The following is a 19,095-nucleotide window of genomic DNA, read 5'->3' on the forward strand; positions in this document are numbered from 1 at the left end:
ATAATGGGTTTTGCTAGAGGTAAAGGAACAGATGGGTGTCTATAATTCTATGAGTTCTTTACCACTTTCAAGTTTTGAAAGCTATATTAAAGCTAAATAAAAATGGTAGTTAACTATAAACAGATTGAAGGGATTCATTTTTCTCTTTAGATGCTTTGTGGATTATAGTGATTTGCCTGGCCTTCATTATTGCTGCAAGTGATGATGTGCAATGATGAGGAAAAAATAATGCTATATTTACTGTTTACACAGCTACATTTGTCACCCATGTGCAAAGGGACATAATGAAATGTTTGAGTTCCTGCACTGAGATTCCTGAAGTGGCTCATGGCCTCATAGGAGGAAGAAATAGTTTGCGGGATAGATCAGTTTGGAAATAACACTTGCATGATGTTTGCTATCATTGCAGTCTCCCAGCACAGATTATTCAATGAACATCTTGTTTCTGCAAGCAGCAACCCAGCCCTTGCCTTGAGGCGAAAAAAGCATACAGAAAAGGAGGTCCATGCTGATCTTATTAGTATAGTCTCTGTGCGGCTACGAGAAGGCTATAGTATCCGTGAGGTCAATATTACAAAAGGTGATTGTTCAGTGTTCTTAGTCTGTTTTGGCCAGTATATATTGCCAGTTGTGATCAGGGATATGCATTATTTTCCGTCTGGGAGCTGCACTTTTCCCAAAATGTCTTCTAAGACCCATAAGGGATGGCTGGCAACTCGCTAGAAGTCATTGAAGGAGGTAAGGCTGAAAATAACTCTTCTTTTTGGGACTGAGAACTTTTTTAATGCAAATTAGGGGATGTTGCAGAAGCTTCAAGCAAAGCCTAGAAAGAACCATGTGATCTGAAATCAATGATGCTGAATTTCATAGTATTAAGAATTCTGAAGATTGTAGAAATATTACTGGGAGATGATCCTACTTCTGATCTTGAATATAATTCGTGGAGTAGCTCTTAAAATTATATCTGTAAAATTTATTGTCAAATTCTAGCTCACCTGGGAACTCCCAGTTAATTTATCTTAACAAGCTAATAACTCAAAAACTACTGTGAATACAAGCACTGCTTTGAGTTCCATAAAAGAATAGTGGGATAGAAATGTGCCAAAACAATTTTGTTGCTTTACGGGGTAATGACTGCCAAATGGATATTTTGTTACTGAATGCTTGTAGTGCCTGATTCATGCTTAAGATTTATAGGCAAAGTAGGCGAAATTCCACCACCTTATTCGACATATGGCATTTAATAGGATATGGGGCAGTATTTGTCTGTTAATATAGTGGGCTGTTTATTAGTAGCTGGATTTGTTACTATAATAAGTTGTAATTGTTAAAAGCCCCATTGTTGATCTGCATTTCTTTAAATATAGTTATAAATGCGTAACAAAAAAGAAAAAAATCTTGTCTTATCTACTTTTCATTGAAACATTTCACAGTGATTCAAGATGGAAGCCAAACAGATAATCAGCTACACTGAGATTGAAATTGTTACTTTAGTTAGTTTAAAAAAAATGACTGTCATTGCTATGCTTCCCATCCTAGAAATATTAATGGGTTGTTTTCAGAAAAGTATTTTCTAAATATTAGCTAGGTATTGGAACTCCAGGTTCCAAGATCAATTAAAGCTAGAAAAATTAAATAAGCATGGAGTTTATTCCTTCAGAGTCTTCTCTGGTTCTTCCAACACTGCCATTCACTGAAGCAATAACATTAGAACAACCTAGATAAATCAGTAAAATAGACATCAAAAACAGAAATAGGCAACAGAATGTAGAAATTAATCAGGCATATAAATGTTCTGATTTTGGCACAAGCTGTGTTTTAATATTTTACAAAGGCAGACTTTGTTAAGAAGAGGGGCTAGTGCTCTTCTATTAAAACACATTCCTCATTCCTCTTGCCCATTTACAGGTGGCACACAACTAGAAGTGAAGCTCATCTTGCTATGGAAGCACAATATGAGAATTGAGTATTTGGCGGTGGCCCCCTGGCCCCTAGATCCTTCGAAACGTAGCACCTGGGTGGAAGTGACTATGGAGGGCAGCTATGACATTTTGCACGACATCAGCTGCACTGTACGCAAGCCCATCACCAGCCTCTATCGCACGACTGTGATACGCCGATTCTGGAACACCCTGCAAAGGTGAAGGTTTGCTTGGTGTGCCTATTCAGTGGGATTTTTTCTCCCCAAGGGCTATGGGCAAATATGTAACACTGCCCTTTAGTTTGTTTAAATGTTTGTTTAGTCCCAATAAAGAATGCTAATGCGAATAATGTTTATAAACTAGGAACTATTGTTGATCATGATTGTTTTCCTCATTTCTGTTTGGACATTTGAAACAACTTCACTGTTAGGCACTGTTTGATTCTAGAGAAACCTATTTAATGGGAGTTAGAGATTGTTTTGAACACATCCATCTCTAATAGGATATAAATTGTGACTTAAAGATCCTTGAAAGGGATTTTTATTGTTGTTCATTTTTCAGTATCAACCAAACTGATCAGATGCTGGTTCATCTGCAGTCATTTGACAGCGTCCCAGAGCATTTCACCATTCCTGAAAGCACTCGAAATGGAGTGCCACTGTTCTATATTCCTCCAGGATCTACTACACCGGTACATTATTTGTATATTACTAGCCAATTTGCACTAAGAAGCAAGCAAGAAGTAATATCTAAGTTGCTGCCTTTTTAGCAACCTTTATCTAAGTTGCTGCCTAAGTTGCTGCATTCCTTTTTCTGTCTTAGAGGGTTTAAAACTTGCTTTATATCTATCTCTCTTAATGTCTCAAGTTAGGAAATAAGCCATTTGGTTGTGTGATTTGATGAGGGAAGGATGAAAGAGAAAAGGAAAATGTATATGCTGTTACAATAATAATTAAATGAGGGTGCTCAGATTCTTGATTATTTGGAATCATACCTTGGCAGCAATAGGTTGGAAACGAGATTCAACATACTTGCTGTTACCTCTAACCTTGCAGTAAGAGCAGCTAAATTAACAAACAAATATTCTGTGTATCACTTATTTACTCTGCTCTTTGTGTTGCTCATTAGACCTATCATGACTGGCTGTTGCAGTATACCATTTTCTGAGCTTGGTTGTTTGTTTGCAGATTTTTCATTACCTGATTAGGTAACATTTTCAGTGAACTGAAGGAGCAGCTGAAGATGTTATCTAATTAGGTAACATGTCTGCAAGCGAACAACTAAGTTGTTCCAAGGTCTTCATACAGGACTACCTGTACCTGCCTAATATGGTTTTTCTGAGCTAAAATCTTTAAACAACCACTTGCACAGATGCAAGCAGATTCATGAAATATGATTTCTGCCATTTTCAGGTCCTGTCCTTGCAGCACAGTAGCTCAGACTCCAGTCACTCACAGTTTGCAGCCTACTGGAAGCCTATCCTATCAATGGATGCCAATCTCTGGCAGAGGTGGTTGCACATGCACCGCATTGTTATCCTCTTGGAACATGACATGTACGTGCAAGAAAACATACAAGACTTGTATGTGGCATGGTATTATATTTAACATTTCAAGAGTTTCAGAGCTTACCAGCTGTTGTATTGTTATTGAGGGATGAGAGGCAACAGAGGTTGAACAATAAGGTCTTGCATGAATTTTTCATGGGGTAGGAAGAATCGAGGATAATGATGGTACCTGAATAACAGGCACTAACTAACTGTTTGATCTGTTTGACAGGCCAATCCCAAAGCATTTGCACACCCCAGGCAACAATGGTCGTTACAGCACCATCCAGTGTCGCATTTCCCATTCAGCTCTGACTTCTTTGCTGCGTGACTGGAGTAGCTTTGTGCTGGTGGAAGGCTACTCTTATGTCAAACTCATGCACAGGTGAGGAAATTCAAGGGCAGAGGGGAGAAAGAGCTGAGCCTGAAGTGTTGAAATCCATGAAGATATACAGTTCAATGGGGATAGAAGGTTTTTGCATAAGATTTAACCAATCATGTTGAGTAAATAACTCTTTAAGAGGAAAAGCTCAACAAACATTTCAGACTCATTCATTAAATAGTCCTACACTTGCAACCATGATTGAGCCCAACATTTCTGTGGCTAAACAAGACATTTGTTAAGTGAGTTTTGCCCCAGTTTAGCACCTTTCTTGCCACAATTGTTAAGTGCATCACTGCAGTTATTCCCAAAGGAAAAGTTTCTGTTATACTTTAATCTTCAAATTCTTCTGAATTAGTACTTGTGTCCAAAAACTCTTGGCTTTTTTAACACATGTCCAACAAATACGCTAAAATGTCCCTTCACTTATTGTTGGTATCACAATAAATTTATTCAATTTGCTTTTTCTTTCTTGTACTGTAGCTCTGAAGATCTGTCTCCTTTTTCATTTTATGTGGTGAGGATTATTTCCAAAGCTCCCTGCATGGTTCTTCGGCTGGGTTTCCCCATTGGGACACTTGCAAAACTCAGGAATAAAGTGAGTGCTTAGCAAGTTTGCTTGAGACACAGTGAATGTTATTTAGAATTGCAAAAAATACACAGCTAAAATGTGCTTGGTGGATGTTAGCCTTGGAGTAAAGTTTTAGGATTGTCAAGAAGCATGTTATGCATCTGTATTTTTAGGTTGCGTATTAAAAGGGGTCACGTTACAAGCTTCTCTTCCAGACCTTAAATAGCATTTAGGAATCACTACCCGAAAGTAGCTAGATGACTCACTTTCCACATGATAAGATTTTGCAAAACAAGTCATTTCTAACTAAAATGTGTTAAGAAGAAACGGGATTTGGCTTTTTAGGTCAGTTTTAAAGTAAACCAGCTCCATAAGAAATGTTCTTGTGGCACTGATGAATTTATTAACAAAACATTTAAGGCATCGTTGTTGACAAGAACAGTCTCACTCCTCTGAGGGAATTCTGGGACTGAATATGGCTATGTTGTTTTTATTATTTAAATTGATTTTCAATATATGCATTTTTCTCATTATTTTTACAACATTCAAACTACAATTTAACTTTTTAAAAGCAAAATTAAAGTTCATAACATATTGAAAGCCTAGACAATAAATATATTTACATGTTACAAAAATTAAGTGAATAACATAGTAATGCATTAAAATACGTGGTAAAAGGTTGGAATGCAGGAGAACGTGTGCTGCAGAGGAGTTCGGGGTCTGCAAAAGTTGCTATTATGAGTGGTGCCAGTTCCTTATATAAAAATGATTTCTTCCTATCTATTTGCCTTTCAACAGATAGTAGAAGAACTGAGAGACTGTATCCTTCAGCTACGTTTCCCCCACAGAGTACAGAGCAAAGAGGCAACTCCAAAAGTAAAGCGAAAGGTCCTTGGCAGCAGTTCCCCATCAAAATCATCTTGTTTGCCTATGGCCCAGCCACCCCTCTCAGACAGACCTTGCCTTATAGTATTGCATAAACCTCTAGAAAAACTCCTTATCAGGTATTATGTACATGCACACTTATTATATCCCTATGTGCAGAATGTTAATTCCCAGAGATGCAGTTGCTTTAGCCTAGTTGCTGTTTTCCAGAGGACTTTGGCTGTAGTTTTTGTATTCCTTTATCCAATGGACAATGGATGGATGTGTGTAATGGCTTGTCTTGGAACGCTTGGTTGAAAAATAAAGTTTGTGAGCTTCCTTGGTGTCTTATCTTGAACCTTAATTCATTCACGTAAATGTATCTCAAGATATTATTGAAAGAATTATATACAGCATGCTCTGCAAATAGACAATATGTCTCCCAATTCATAAAATGTGTTTGGAGTGCAACATGTCCCTCTACACATGGCGTGCCTGTCTGGATTCAAGCATGGATAGAGAGGGACATTTTGTTTTCTCTGCATAGTTTCTTTGATTTTTGAATCTTAGAAAGTTTTAAGTACTTTTTAAATTTTAAAATAAAAAGGAGGAGAATATGCAAGCACAGGTGGGGACTGATAGTATAATTTATGACCATAACAAACCAGTAATTCATTTTCTGGTCATGCTGGTTGGAGATACTGGGAATAATTCAAAAACATCCAGTTCACAAGTCTTGCACAGGTAGTGTATTGAGCTCATAATTAAGAGCCTTGGTGGCGCAGTGGTTAAGAGTGCTGTACTGCAAATTACTCTGCTGCAGCCAGTTGCCTGCAATTTGGCAGCTCAAATCTCACCAGGCTCAAGGTTGACTCAGCCTTCCATCCTTCCAAGGTGGGTAAAATGAGGACCCAGATTGTTAGGGCCAATATGCTGACTCTGGAAACCGCTTAAAGAGGGCTATAAAGCACTATGAAATGGTATATAAGTCTAAGTGCTATTGCTATAATGAGAAATCCAACTCCATGGTCACCTGTTGTCTCAATCCTTCTTTCTCATCCTCAGATACGAAAAGCTGCCCTCTGACTATCATGTTCCATGTCTTTTACCCTTGGAGAATCCTCCCATGTCAGGTCCTCTTACTATGGTGGCCAATCGCACAGCTTCCTCTACCCTGGCCTCCTTATCTCGCTACTTTTATCACCAGCGCTGGATCTGGTGTGTACAGTCAGGGCTGGTCCCAGCAGTGCCCATCACAGCTGTGGCCCAACTACTGTCCACTCTCACTGAGTAAGTACCTATTTCGTCTTGAGACAGGTTGGAATTTACAAATAGGGGAACTATAAAATTTTTTTAGAAAAGCAATTATATCTGAGTCACTTCTTTCTCTGAAGATCAGTTGCTTTTGCCAGTACAGGTAGTCCTCAACCTAACGACCACAATCGAGCTCAGAATTTATGTTGCTAAGTGAGAAATTCATTAAGTGAGTTTTGCCCCATTTTAGGATTTTTCCTGCCACGTTTGCTAGGCGAATCACTGCAGTTGATAAATTAGTAACCTGGTTGATAAGTGAATCAGGCTTCCCCATTGACTTTGCTTGTCAGAATTTGCCAAATATGGTCACATGACCCTGGGACACTGCAACCGTCATAAATGTGAGTGAGATGTCAAGCATCTGAATGTAAAACGCGCGACCATGGAGATGCTGCAATGGTCATAAGTCACTTTTTTCAGTGCTGTTGTAACCTTTGAACGGTCACTAAGTGAACAGTTGTAAGTCGAGAACTACCTGTATAAGAGTTAAAGGGGGGTGGGCGCGTTGCATTTTCACTGTGGGAAAAGAACATTGAGCTGGGTGAACAAAATGTTCTGTCTCATATAGGAGACCAGGATACAATAGCCTTGTATCTTATTCTTCTCTTCGAAATGATGCAGGATACGCTTGTCTGAAGGCTTCCATTTTGCTTCCAGTGGTGAAGGGATTGTCAGTATGGTCCAAGAATTACCTATGAAGGTAAAGCCTGTTGCTTGTTTTATTTTGTTATCTTCTGTGGTGCCACATTTTCCTGTTCAAAGGAACTTGGTAATAACAGGGTGCATAGAAATATGATATATGTGCCTTCGAGTCAGTGTTGACTCTTGGTAACTTCCTGGACAAGTCCATGAAGTTTCCTTGGCAAGATTTCAGAAGTGATTTATTTTGGCTCCTTCTTAGAGTTGAGAGAGACTGACTGGACCAAGTCACCCAGCTGGCTTTGTGCCTGAGATGAGACTTGAGCTCAGTTTTGCAGTTTTTAGCCTGATGTCTTAACCCTTTCATGAATTTGGCTCTTTTAATAAAAATCTTAGTCCTTGGTATATCAAAATGTATTATGGTATAGCCTTCCCAAAGTGGTATAAATATTGCCATACAAAAAACACCTGTGACAAAAAAAATAATTTATTTAGGTATGATAAAGGTAAGAAAAAGATGAGGGAAGTCTAGCAACAAATGGGTGTGTGAGGAATACTATGAAGGGGATATTCATAGATAATTGTCAGACATGCTCCTTGTTTTTTCTCCACGGTCTCTCATCCAAAAATTAAATAACATTCTGAAAAAAATCTGCTCTTGATTTGATCAAGAATTTTATGGCAAATTGGCACTGCTTCTCCTCTAGTCTTGGAACCTCATTGTGCTAGGAGAGAAGTGGCAAAGGAACATGACTAATTTATCATTGTTTTTTTTTCCACAGAGTGACTCCACAAAAGTGAGTGGCAATGAGAAGCATACCTGCATTGTCCAATATGTGATATTCCCGCCACATACTACATCTACCAAAGACAGGTAAGAAAAGAAGTCCTGACCCTAAAAGGAAGACACAAGGAATAGGGTCACCTAGGATCTGTTGTAGCCATTGTAAGAATGTGCCTGACTAGAAGGCTTCCAAGGGGTAACTAACTATACCAGGGGTGTCAAACTGGTGGCCCGTGAGCCAGATGGGTCACATGCAAACCACATCCACCCCAGCTCCACAAAGAGAAGAAACATTGTGATACATCATGTGACAGCAACGTGATGTGGCAAGTTTGATACCCGTGAACTATCCCAACCAATAGCTTTTATCTACTGCAAAGGAGCCTTTGGTGCACACAAGATTCTCCACCTCACTCCTCCCCAGAAATATAACACTGACTTGAAGATCTTGTGGTTCTTTATTTGTTGTTTTTATTTAATATAAGAGAGTGTTGACTACAGAATTAATATTACCATATAAGCCTTATAATAAATAAATAATATTTAGGTGTTCAAATCATCCATTCTGAAACCAGTAAATGTCTATGAGTATATCATAAAGTATAAACGTGTGATAATATTCACTTCTTAGTTTTTATTCTATTGATCAATAAGATGCCCTCTTTATTGCAAATCTGAGGTTTTGGTATTTACAATTTTACTCACATTACTGTACCAAGTTGTGTTTGCTCATTATGTGCCCTTCTGAATTCTAGTGGGGTGACTCTGGATCACCCCAGTTCTCCAAAATGAGCACAAATGAACACCCAATTTTTGTGTGTCTATGGACTAATACTCCATAGGCCTCCTGAGCTTGAAGCACAGGGTAACATTTGCCAAAAACCCAGAGCTGTGATTCTCCAGAACCTGAAATTAATAAAAAGTGCTTTAAAAACGACACTGTCATTTGATTTATGTATAAAATTGTTGATTGGCTTATCATATTTTGCTTTATCTCTTCATAGCGCTCTGTGCTGAAATAGAATGCCATTCCATAAAATGAATTGTGAAAACGTGATGCAATAAAGAATGCTGTAGAAATTTCACAAGGAATATGTAATAACTAATACACTGTATATTCATTCCGCCACCAATAAATTGGCCAGGGGCCATATTACTTTAGTTTTGAGTTCTATAAACTAAGCAACCTTGATATATACTGTAGTCTAAGACTGCTGAAGTTAATTTCTTTTAGTTTCAAGCTTGGAGGCAAACAGGGTTGGAACTGAACTGGAAAGCCAACTTATTTGCTTGTAAGCTACTGTATATGTTTAATATTTAAGGATGATTTGCATGTTTAATTATCTCAGGAATAGAATACCTGTATCAGCCTTCTGTGGAATCTCTCACGTTACTTGCTTGCTTTCAAGTTTCTCTACAGATGAAGATAATGATACAGAAGTGGAGGCAATTGAGGTGGACATGGAATTGAACATTGTCACAGAATGCTGGATTGAACCTCAAAGCGGCTATGTGGATGGTGTTCAGGAGAGTTGGCAGTACCTACATGGCTTATCCTACCAGAAAATCCCCAAAGCGGTATGTTTTTGTGCTGTGGAGAGGCCGCATTTGTTTGACTGGCAGCCAATCTGCTGGTTTTTGCTGAATCTCTTTTGTTGAAAGGGATTAAGACAGGGATTGCTTCCTGTATGTGGGCAACAGGTGAAACAGTTATTCCAAAGCAACCTATGCATCCAAATGATTGGGAAGGTTTTGTCTCACTGAGGAATGAGCCATGGCTTATGTTTATATAATTGGCTCTGAATTATCCTTGCATTGCTGTATCATTTTGAATGCATTTTTGAAACTTGTTTTGAATCCTATTGAATAGGTTTTCCAGTCTATTTTATTTCAGATTCCTTTTTCAGATCTATCCTCGAGATCTATCCTGCATCCATACTGTGCTTGCTTTTGAGTACATCAGCCAACTTTGCCAAAATAAGGACTGGGTTTTTCCAGCATGCGATTTAAGGCCCGTTGCTGTTGAAGGTAATTGGTTTGTTTAATGCTTTCTAGATAATCCTTTATTAGATCCTATGGACTTAATTCTGAATATGACATTTTATTTTTATTTTCTGCTGTAGGTCGTGATGCTCAAAGTGGCTCCCGTATACATGAGATTCCTTTCCAGTTTGACCTCATGAAACTTTTACCAAAATGCCAGCAAATTGAGATGGTTTTTTTGATGCTGACAAGAGGCAAGTTGTGTGTATATGCATCAAGGAAAGGGTATCAGTTCATTATTTCTTCCCACCTCTGAAACATATTAAGCAATAATGAAGATGATCACATCTGTAATGTGTGCCATCCTCTTTTGAACATCCCCATCTCACCAACATGTGGCCTTAATAAGAGTTTTCTGTTCAAATGTGTTTCCTGAGCAAACTTGACATTGCTCTCATAATTTGATGTTGTTGAAAATGTAATAAGCTTGATGGGAAAATCTCTACCAGTTAATATTTCTTACTGTGTAATTTCTGTTGTGTGGGATTTATTTTTAACTCGTAGGGAAACTTTAGATGATCTTTGCCTATCTAGGCTATCAGATCTATATAAATTGAATTGCTGTGTTTTCCTAGCAACAGGAGAAAGATTTACTCATAGTTTTTATTGTCTTGTAGAAAATGATGGAATCATAAAGGATTCTTCTTTCTTGCCCAATGAAATGCTTCTTGGCCTTTTTCATGGCTGTCTCCAGCATGACCTCAGTGACAGGGAAATCACACTATTGGACACAGATCATTTAACTTTCATGGAGCAGGTGCTTCAGCGAGACAGAGATGGACACCCACCCCCATTTAAGCTCTCTACTGTCCAAGGTAAGAGAGACACAGTAACTGATTCTTCCTTGAGCTATTCCTCTGATGGTTTCCTCACCAACGTGTTCCTTTCCAGAAGAACTCCCAAAGGCTTCCGTTCCTTCTGAATGCCAGAATCCGAAAAATACTTATCACTCTTTTGGCAACAAAGATACAGCTACTTCTGCAAGTACATATCAGGTACAATGATCTTTTGAGCTCTGTGTCAACATTTCAAATATCGTTATGTAGCAGGGATGAAGAGTTTGTGATTTTGTTGTACCACAGCTCCCTGCAGCAACAAATAGAATAGCTAATTATGAGGCATGTTTAAATGTATTATTTCAGCATCTGGAGAGCCACAAGTTTCCCACTCATGGATGTTAAGATCTAAATGACTAAATGATGGGAGCAATTAACTTCTGGTACCAAAAATAACAGTACATTTGCTTCCTGATTAGGATGGAGAATAAGACAGCCATACCTGAAAGCTATGCCATAATGCAATTATGTTTCCTCTTTCAGGCTCCAGTTAATATAAAGGAGTCAAAAAATGATATCTCACCAACATCTGTTACATTCTTTCCCCAATGGAGATGTTATGCCAAGCTGGTAAATCCACAGCATCTTTTCCTTACCTTCTTGCCAGCGATGTTCTCAGGTAAAGGATTCTGCTTTTAAAGCTATCTAGGGAATGCAAGAGAAGTTTGAAGTTTGGTTCTTCAGTTGTAAAGAAATGAGACAGGTATTTGCCTGTATATTGTAGTGAATGATATGAACAGAATTTAAGCTTGCAAGATCTACTTTGCTTTTTAACTATAAGCCTAAAATGCTTCAGGTACAAAGGATGTTCTTTTTATTAAAGAAATTGGGGCTATTTTTATATAAACTGGGTTCATAGAGCTCAGCAATAACAGTCCATTCCTTATCTTTTCATTTCATTGAATTTTCTTCATTTCAGCAATGGAATTAGGTTTGATAGCAGAAATTAAATAAATGGGGGGGGGGCGTGTAATTCCTTTTTGGTTAATTCATATTACACATATTTAAGTGCCTGTGTGCTATACATTTGCTGTCCTGCTGTGCTACACAGTCTATTTAAAAAAGGGTATGTGAATGAAAGCTAATCCTGCATTTGTATAAATACGGCAACCTGTGTTGCTAAATTCACTTCGTGTTTCACTAATTCCCTTTTCTTAGTGGAATGTTTGTGCTTTTTAAAAATGAGTTCAGTGTCTTGCCCTTTTGATTTACCCTCGGAAAGTGTTTATATATGTAACAGTATAAGTTACAAGGTAAATGGAATCCATTATGCTGCCTAACAAATGAGTAATGATATGTGAAAAGCATATATATACTGATAGCCAAACAATTATAAGCTTAAATAATATGCCAGTTAAAAGCCTGCCCAGAGAAGTATCACAGAGTTACTATTTTCCCACTGATAGCCCTAAGGGGAAAAAGGACTTTCTTGTGGTTCGCATTTCCTAGCTGCCTAATAATAATTTCATCCATTTCTGGTGGCAAAGACAAAACATCAGTTATATATCCCATATATTTTGGTATTGCAATCTTATATATCCCATGGTGGATATATTTTGGTATTGCAATCTTTAACAATTATTTTGTTCTGCAGATGTACAGAGATTGATGACTTCTGGGCCAGACCAAACCTCAAAAGAGACAGACCTTACATTGCCCCAAGAAGCCCAAGAGCTGAAGCCTATGGCCTTGCTTCCAGCTGTCAGCATAACACCAGCTGATGGTAAGGACCTTCTTTGCCTTGTTGGGCTTGGGAATGTTGAGTGGAGAAAGTACATTCAATTATAAGCATTCATGATTATATACTAGAGTCTAGTGCAGCTGTTTATATGAGCTTGGAGCCTCACTCTTCATGTCCTGGAATCTAGTCATGCAAACACTAGCTGCCATGAGGCAAACAACAGTAGATCATCAAAGGCAGAAAAATCAAATGGTGCAAGGGCATGGTGCCATTTTGGGAAAGCTGAACTTAAGACTAAATCAGATCAGAAATCTTAAATGTTGAAGCAGAGAAAGATGCTTTAATCAAGCATCTCTGGCTATCATACTTTTGACCTGTGGTGATGCCTTTGGTTTATTTGTCTAAGACCAATTTAGGCATGAACTTCCAATTACTGATCTAAAATGAACAGTTATTTATTTCTCTTATATACTAAGTCATACATGCTTGTAAGCATTTATAAGCAGCTCAGGGAAGAGGAATAGTCTTCAGAGTTCTATCTTCTTCCTTCCTGTAGGAGAAACAGTAACAAATCAGCCTTCTTTCATTCCTCAGAGGAACTGGAAGCAGAATTGATGGTCCTCTGCAGTTCTCTGTCATTTGCCATAGAAACTATATATTCTTATCCAAGAATGATTATGGATTTATTTCTTTATCTCACATAATCTCATATGGTTTAATAGCAAAGACCTTTGTTGTCACCTTTTCATAGTAAGCCAGAATAAATCTTTATTGTAGTTTATCATACTATTCTCTATGTTGCCAAGCGGCATGACATATGAAGAGTGCTTCCTGCTCCAAGGGGTAGGTTTTTTTCTAGTGTTATACAGCACTCACCAGCAATAATTACCTTATGGAGGTAAATTTAATATCCAGGTAATTATAGCTACTAGTACTCATTTTGGCACCCATTTAACTAATGAGTATAATTAAGCAATAAACTTAGAAAAGGAAATCTGCCTGAGACCAAACCATGTACAAATTAAAAATTCAGCCTTGTCTTTTACACTTCACATGATGGTTTGAAGAGCAGGTAAGTTGCTCAATTTCCAGTCCAATGATTTGTCAGTTTAGATATTTATTGACTGACTAGAAGTAGCTCTCTGTGGTCATAGGAGAAGCTTTCTCTATCACTTCTTTGATCTTCTCTGGAATAGAATAGTCAGAGATTGGACTTAGGGCCTTGTGCTTGGAAAGCATGGGCTCTGCTACTTCTAGTATTTTACAATGGATAACAGCTGTTGAATGTTGGGCAGGATAAAGAGATTGCATGGCTGCCATGTCAGGTCACAATTAGAAAATTACCATCACTCCTTAATATGAACTGTACATGACTGCCATGTTGCTTGAATGCCTGAGGTTCAATGTGAGTTGTATCCAGGTTAGAGCGAGAATACTTTTTATTTGTATTTTAACCATTGTTAATATGTTTTTTAAACCATTTATATTTTAACTGTTTCATTCCCAAGATACATTTAATTTGCAGAAACTGGCCAGACTATAGGAGATCCAGATGCTGGATCCAAAAAAGAAGGACGCATCTCCTTCGGCCGTCAAGCATCTCAGCCTGACCTGGGTGAGAACTGCCGAATTCGCTGTCCTGTCTTTGTCTACAGTTGCTCCTTGGAGGTGCTACGGGAGCAGATGATAAATTCTAGGACAGAAAAATATCTACGGGATATCTTTTTCAGGTGAGGTCAGCTTGAAGCATGCAAGAAATTCAGTAACATCTGTACAAGTAGTAGGTAGATCTTGGACTGAGGTAAAGGATGATGTAATCAGGACTTAGTATCCTAACAGTTGACAGAAAAACATGTGTAAAGCTATGTACAGTCAACTGAGTGCTTGTGTTGAAGTCAGGACCATTAAAACATGAATACAACATCTGGAGATCAATCTATCTCCAGATGTTGCATTCATGTTTCAGTGGTCCTAACTTCAACACAAGCACTCGGTAGACATTTGGAGCCTCCTTTAGATGATGAATTTCTTAGGCTTATTGAGTATGTCTGTTTTCCAGAAACCAGTCTGTGGAGCGCCCCACTAGTGCTCCTTGGTTAGATTCCAAGCACAAGGAAGTGGTGAGTTACTGCACTTTGCTACAGGAACATTCTCACCAGTGCTATGTGAAAGGTAAGGGACAGAATTATCCTGCTGGGGATGATGAGGTTGGAAAAACTGGGATGTTACACTTTATGCAACAAAGTCACCTTATGTTTGTCCTAGCCTTAACCTAGTACCTGGGGTACCTGAAAAGGCTGGATGTTGCCATATTAATGTAACAAATCTATACCCCAGTAAACCTCAGACCCTGGGATGCCTTCTCTTTAACATTTGTCCTTCCTGCTACTCAGGAAGACACATCAAAGGCACATTTGCATGGACAGTTAATATTTATGTTCCTCTCTTGACAGGACTATTTCGGAGTCTTCAGCAGGGTCACAACATCAGCTCTCCTGATTTGCTAATAGCCATGGATTATTGTGAGGAACTTCTGCAGGAGATCGATATCACTCGCTTCCTGATGACACTATGTAGTCATGTGCGCACCTTCTGTGAGCGCCACCAGCAGCAACTGCTTGTCAGCTTAGAAGGAAATCAAGCATCCAAACCACGTGGCATACTAACTTCAGTTTCCAGGTAGGATTAGCATTTGATATAAAGAAGAAGAAAAACAGAAGGAATTGCTTGTAGTCAGTCTAGTACTGACCCAGGGTAAATATTTAGCATGTTGGTTCTGTGACTTTTCAGGATTTTACACAAGGAAAAAGAAGGTATCAAAATATATAAGAATAACAATACTGAAAATATAGGAGGAATTTGCAAATCTTCACATAATAATGAAATTAATCTTTAAAAAAAGTTTGGAAAGACTTTTCACTGGAATTTTATCACATGATAAAATGATTAAAGTGAAGGGTAAAAAAAATAAAATCAGAGAGAAACCTAAACGTGTCTCTTTTAATAGTACATGTTAAATTAATGCTTTGGCACTGTTGTCTCAAGTTTTTGAAATGATTGACAGACCTATCTTCTGTTTTCTTTTGGGCAACCCAGAAGTCAGAAGAAAGTATAAGAGAAATGGGGGTGTGGGGGGGAAGGAGGGAGGAGGTAGAAGATGGAATTAGGTTTTGCAAGTTGAGGAAGTAATCCAGTTGTTAGATCATAGGTCCCAAAATAAAAGGTAGAAGCTCAGAGATAAATATAAACCTGTGAATAATCTGGACTTAGTTAAAAAAAGTGCATGCAATATCTAAAAGCCCCAAAATGCCCTTACCTTGGAAATAATCAGGAAAACAATTTCAAAAATTACTGACAACTTCATTTTGTAGGGCTGAGTTAGATTGTTAGTATGATTCATTAGGTTGACCTGCTAGCTTTCAAGGTTAGTTGATTTAGTCTTTTGTGGCAGAGACAATAAAAGGTCATGTGACACTTTAAGAATAACAAAATTGTTATCACACATAAGCTTTTATAAGTGAAATGTGATGTTTTTTTAGTCTTAAAGACCCAGAACATTCTTTGTTTCATTTATAATAACATAGTGATTATTCATCCTATATATTTTTGTAATTTCTTTACTCAAACTATAGATTTGCATTCCCCACCCAACTGCTTAGCAACTTTATCTTATGCTGTTCCTTCATATTTTATAACTTTTTGCCTGTAGAAAATTTAGTGTGCTAAAATATTTAAGGCAGGTTAATCTCATGAGGAAATATGGTGCTTAGCGCAAAATCTAGCAAAGGACAGAATTTTGAAGCATTATATTGCTTACAGAAATAGCATAAATTATTAAAATGCATGTATGTATAGCTTTTTACTCTAATATTTGAATGATATTAATTTATAATTTGGACATTTTTATGTGAAGTTCAGATAGTCTGTATTTTCAAATTGCCAAGGGTAAAGGTTATTCAGTTAGAACTTTATGAAATAATTATTTTTTAATTGAAAGCTAATCTTTCTTTATAGGAAAAAAATGTTTGATTTCTACATTCCTTAACTATGGTTTAGCCCTGTGTGCAGAGCAAGGAGTATATGAACTTTTCACATTTCTCTTCTTTATGATGCCAAGAAAAGAAATATTGCACAAGTGAATTTCCCTTTAAGAGATTTGTAAATCCATGTTGATGAACAAGCCAGAAATAAACATATTATGCTGGTTATTTAACAAGCTAGAGTTTGACCAAGCAAAACTGAGTGTTTGATTTTTCCTTCTCTGAGTTCTGGAATATGGGAAATGAATGTGCCCGGGCTTTGCACAGGCTGGTTTCTAGACTCCATAAAATAGCTTATGATTTAGTGTTATATGCAAATATGGCTTTCAAGTTATCTTAGACAAATATAGTAGTAAGTTTTATTTATTAGATTTTTTATCCCACCTTTTATTCCTTGTAGGTAACTCAAGGAGGTGGACATACATAATACATCTTACTCCTCCTACTTTCTCTGCAACAACCCTATGCAGTGGGTTGGGCTGAGAGAGAGAGTGCCTGACCCAACGTCTCCTATGCAGCTTTCATGCCCTATAGTGCATATTTGAGGGTTTTAAAAAATGATTGGAGAATGTAGATGTTACATGTTGTGGATAAATCAAACTTTGTGGGACAAAACATTATTTTATGAGAAGTAAAAGGAGGTGCCTCTGTCGTTTATAATTTCTGATCAGAAATTTCATGGACTGCCTAAGGTTCACGTCTTGTGCTAAGCTTTCGTGTGATCTGCTTATTTATGACTTAGAACCAAATTAAGATTAAGAAGAGTTGAATTTCAATTTGGTTTGTATTAAAAGTAAGCAAATAATTTACCATGAGTTTGACTGACGGATAGCTGTGTCAACACAGCATGTGCTTGTTCTGTCTTAGTCTTAATAGCTGATAGAGCAACATATGCAACTGTAGTAGAGAATTTTTTTTTTAATTGTGGATTCCCAGTATCTATTATTTATGACAACTTATTTGCTACTATATTTGAGATACAGTATAAGGAATATAGAGCTAGAAGCAATAATACAATATTATGGCTGGAATGTTGCTTTTCTGACTCTGGAGAGGCAACTGGCTTTCAGGGCTACAATTAAGATTATAGTTTCCTAAGTACTACGAGCAAGTTCTGATTTAGAGAATTATTACAAATAGATCATGAAACCATTAAAAATACTGGCAATTAGAACAAATTAATGAGAGATAGAAAGATAAAATAAAACATGTATCTAGAGAGAAAGAGAAGCTGTCAACAAGGATTCTTGAAAACATCTATAAAAATGACTTTTTTGTCTGAATGGGGAAAATAAAGCAAAAATTGGGTATCTTTGTACTGTTGTACAAACAGCATTTGTACAATGCTACTATTATTTCAGAATAGTAGCATTGTACAGCTATAATTGCCTATGCCCTTTACTACTCACACTGCTGCATTCTGGACCAATTAGAACAGGGGTCTCTAACCTTGGCCACTTTAAGACTTGTGGACTTCAACCCCCAGAGTTCCTTAAGGTGGCTGAAGAACTCTGGGAGTTGAAGTCCACAAGTCTTAAAGTGGCCAAGGTTGGAAACCCCTGAATTAGAACTTCTGCATTGTATTGAAGGGCAACCCTATGTAGAACATTTTGCCAAAATCATAGTGCCTGTTCCAGCAAAATTGTTTCTCTTAAAGCAATCCTGTAAGCCTCTGTGGGTATACTGTTACGTCTAACCACTAAGAAAAATTACGCTGTGGGGTGGTTCTTAAGAAAGGGTACATAGACATGACCGGGTTTGTTCTTCTGAACCCTGCCATAGTGCTGAAACAGAGGATTTCAGTGAAGCAGATTCCCATGGCTCTGCCTGTCCTTCCCAAGAGCCCCACCAAAGCTGTGACTCAGAATTCCCTCTCTCGCTGCTAGACAGCAAACAACCTTGCCAAGTACAGCCTGACTTACAAGGGATCATCCAGGTAAGCAGAAGGTTGCTTCATGTTGAGTGAGGTAATATTTTAAAGCTTTTTAAAAGTTGAGAACACCACCTTTATTGCTTTCTTCTTTTCCACCCAGGAGAAATTCTTGGAAATTAGCAGCTTATATTTTAAGCCAGTGCCATCCAACCCCCATTACTATTTCTATTGCCCGCCTTCCAGCAAAAAAGAGGTAGGAACATATGTTTATAGCTCTGTCATCATTCTGTTCTGGGAGAGCCTGTGAAAGGACTTGAACTTGAAAGAAGAATTCAATACAAAGACGTTGGATATGTTACACGGAGAGTTTTTGTTTTTGTTTTAATTTTAGGAAGAGGTTTCACGGGACCATCAAGACAGAAAAGGCAGCGAAGATGTGGAGAGTTCAGAAAATGATCTGGCAACTGATGAAGGTATTAAAGTTTTCTGTACTCACTGAGGTGAAATTTGGAGCTGGAGATGGTGTGCTTGGTGCAGTCTGATAATTTGATCATGAATATTGCAGTTGTGGAAATATGAATTAGGGCAGGGGCAGCCCAG

The 19,095-nt window shown here is 37.8% G+C and overlaps 1 protein-coding gene across 5 annotated transcripts in view; it reads left to right on the forward strand.

Moving 5' to 3' along the window:
• The window catches only part of SZT2 (SZT2 subunit of KICSTOR complex), a 74,691-nt gene that overhangs the window by 15,562 nt on the left and 40,034 nt on the right, over positions 1-19,095 (forward strand). For 3 of the 5 annotated variants that reach the window (XR_015742847.1, XR_015742848.1, XM_087929749.1), the window contains exons 9-31: positions 410-580; positions 1,909-2,140; positions 2,484-2,613; positions 3,335-3,477; positions 3,701-3,853; positions 4,334-4,448; positions 5,220-5,425; positions 6,351-6,575; positions 7,221-7,299; positions 8,021-8,112; positions 9,432-9,600; positions 9,930-10,050; positions 10,146-10,259; positions 10,683-10,880; positions 10,957-11,060; positions 11,385-11,520; positions 12,496-12,624; positions 14,108-14,312; positions 14,642-14,754; positions 15,036-15,261; positions 18,405-18,558; positions 18,656-18,748; positions 18,887-18,968. Coding sequence is in view for 3 of the 5 variants with exons in the window: in XM_087929749.1 (XP_087785875.1) it covers positions 410-580; positions 1,909-2,140; positions 2,484-2,613; positions 3,335-3,477; positions 3,701-3,853; positions 4,334-4,448; positions 5,220-5,425; positions 6,351-6,575; positions 7,221-7,299; positions 8,021-8,112; positions 9,432-9,600; positions 9,930-10,050; positions 10,146-10,259; positions 10,683-10,880; positions 10,957-11,060; positions 11,385-11,520; positions 12,496-12,624; positions 14,108-14,312; positions 14,642-14,754; positions 15,036-15,261; positions 18,405-18,558; positions 18,656-18,748; positions 18,887-18,968 (3,390 nt within the window). In the remaining 2 variants the exon portion in view is untranslated. The remainder of the gene's footprint in view (positions 1-409; positions 581-1,908; positions 2,141-2,483; positions 2,614-3,334; positions 3,478-3,700; positions 3,854-4,333; positions 4,449-5,219; positions 5,426-6,350; positions 6,576-7,220; positions 7,300-8,020; positions 8,113-9,431; positions 9,601-9,929; positions 10,051-10,145; positions 10,260-10,682; positions 10,881-10,956; positions 11,061-11,384; positions 11,521-12,495; positions 12,625-14,107; positions 14,313-14,641; positions 14,755-15,035; positions 15,262-18,404; positions 18,559-18,655; positions 18,749-18,886; positions 18,969-19,095) is intronic. The other 2 variants (XM_087929751.1, XM_087929750.1) reach the window with 1 other exon arrangement.

Source organism: Pseudonaja textilis, chromosome 3 (assembly GCF_049901715.1).
Source record: "Pseudonaja textilis isolate UNSWEBS1 chromosome 3, rPseTex1.2, whole genome shotgun sequence".
NCBI classification, from domain to species: Eukaryota; Metazoa; Chordata; class Lepidosauria; order Squamata; family Elapidae; genus Pseudonaja; species Pseudonaja textilis.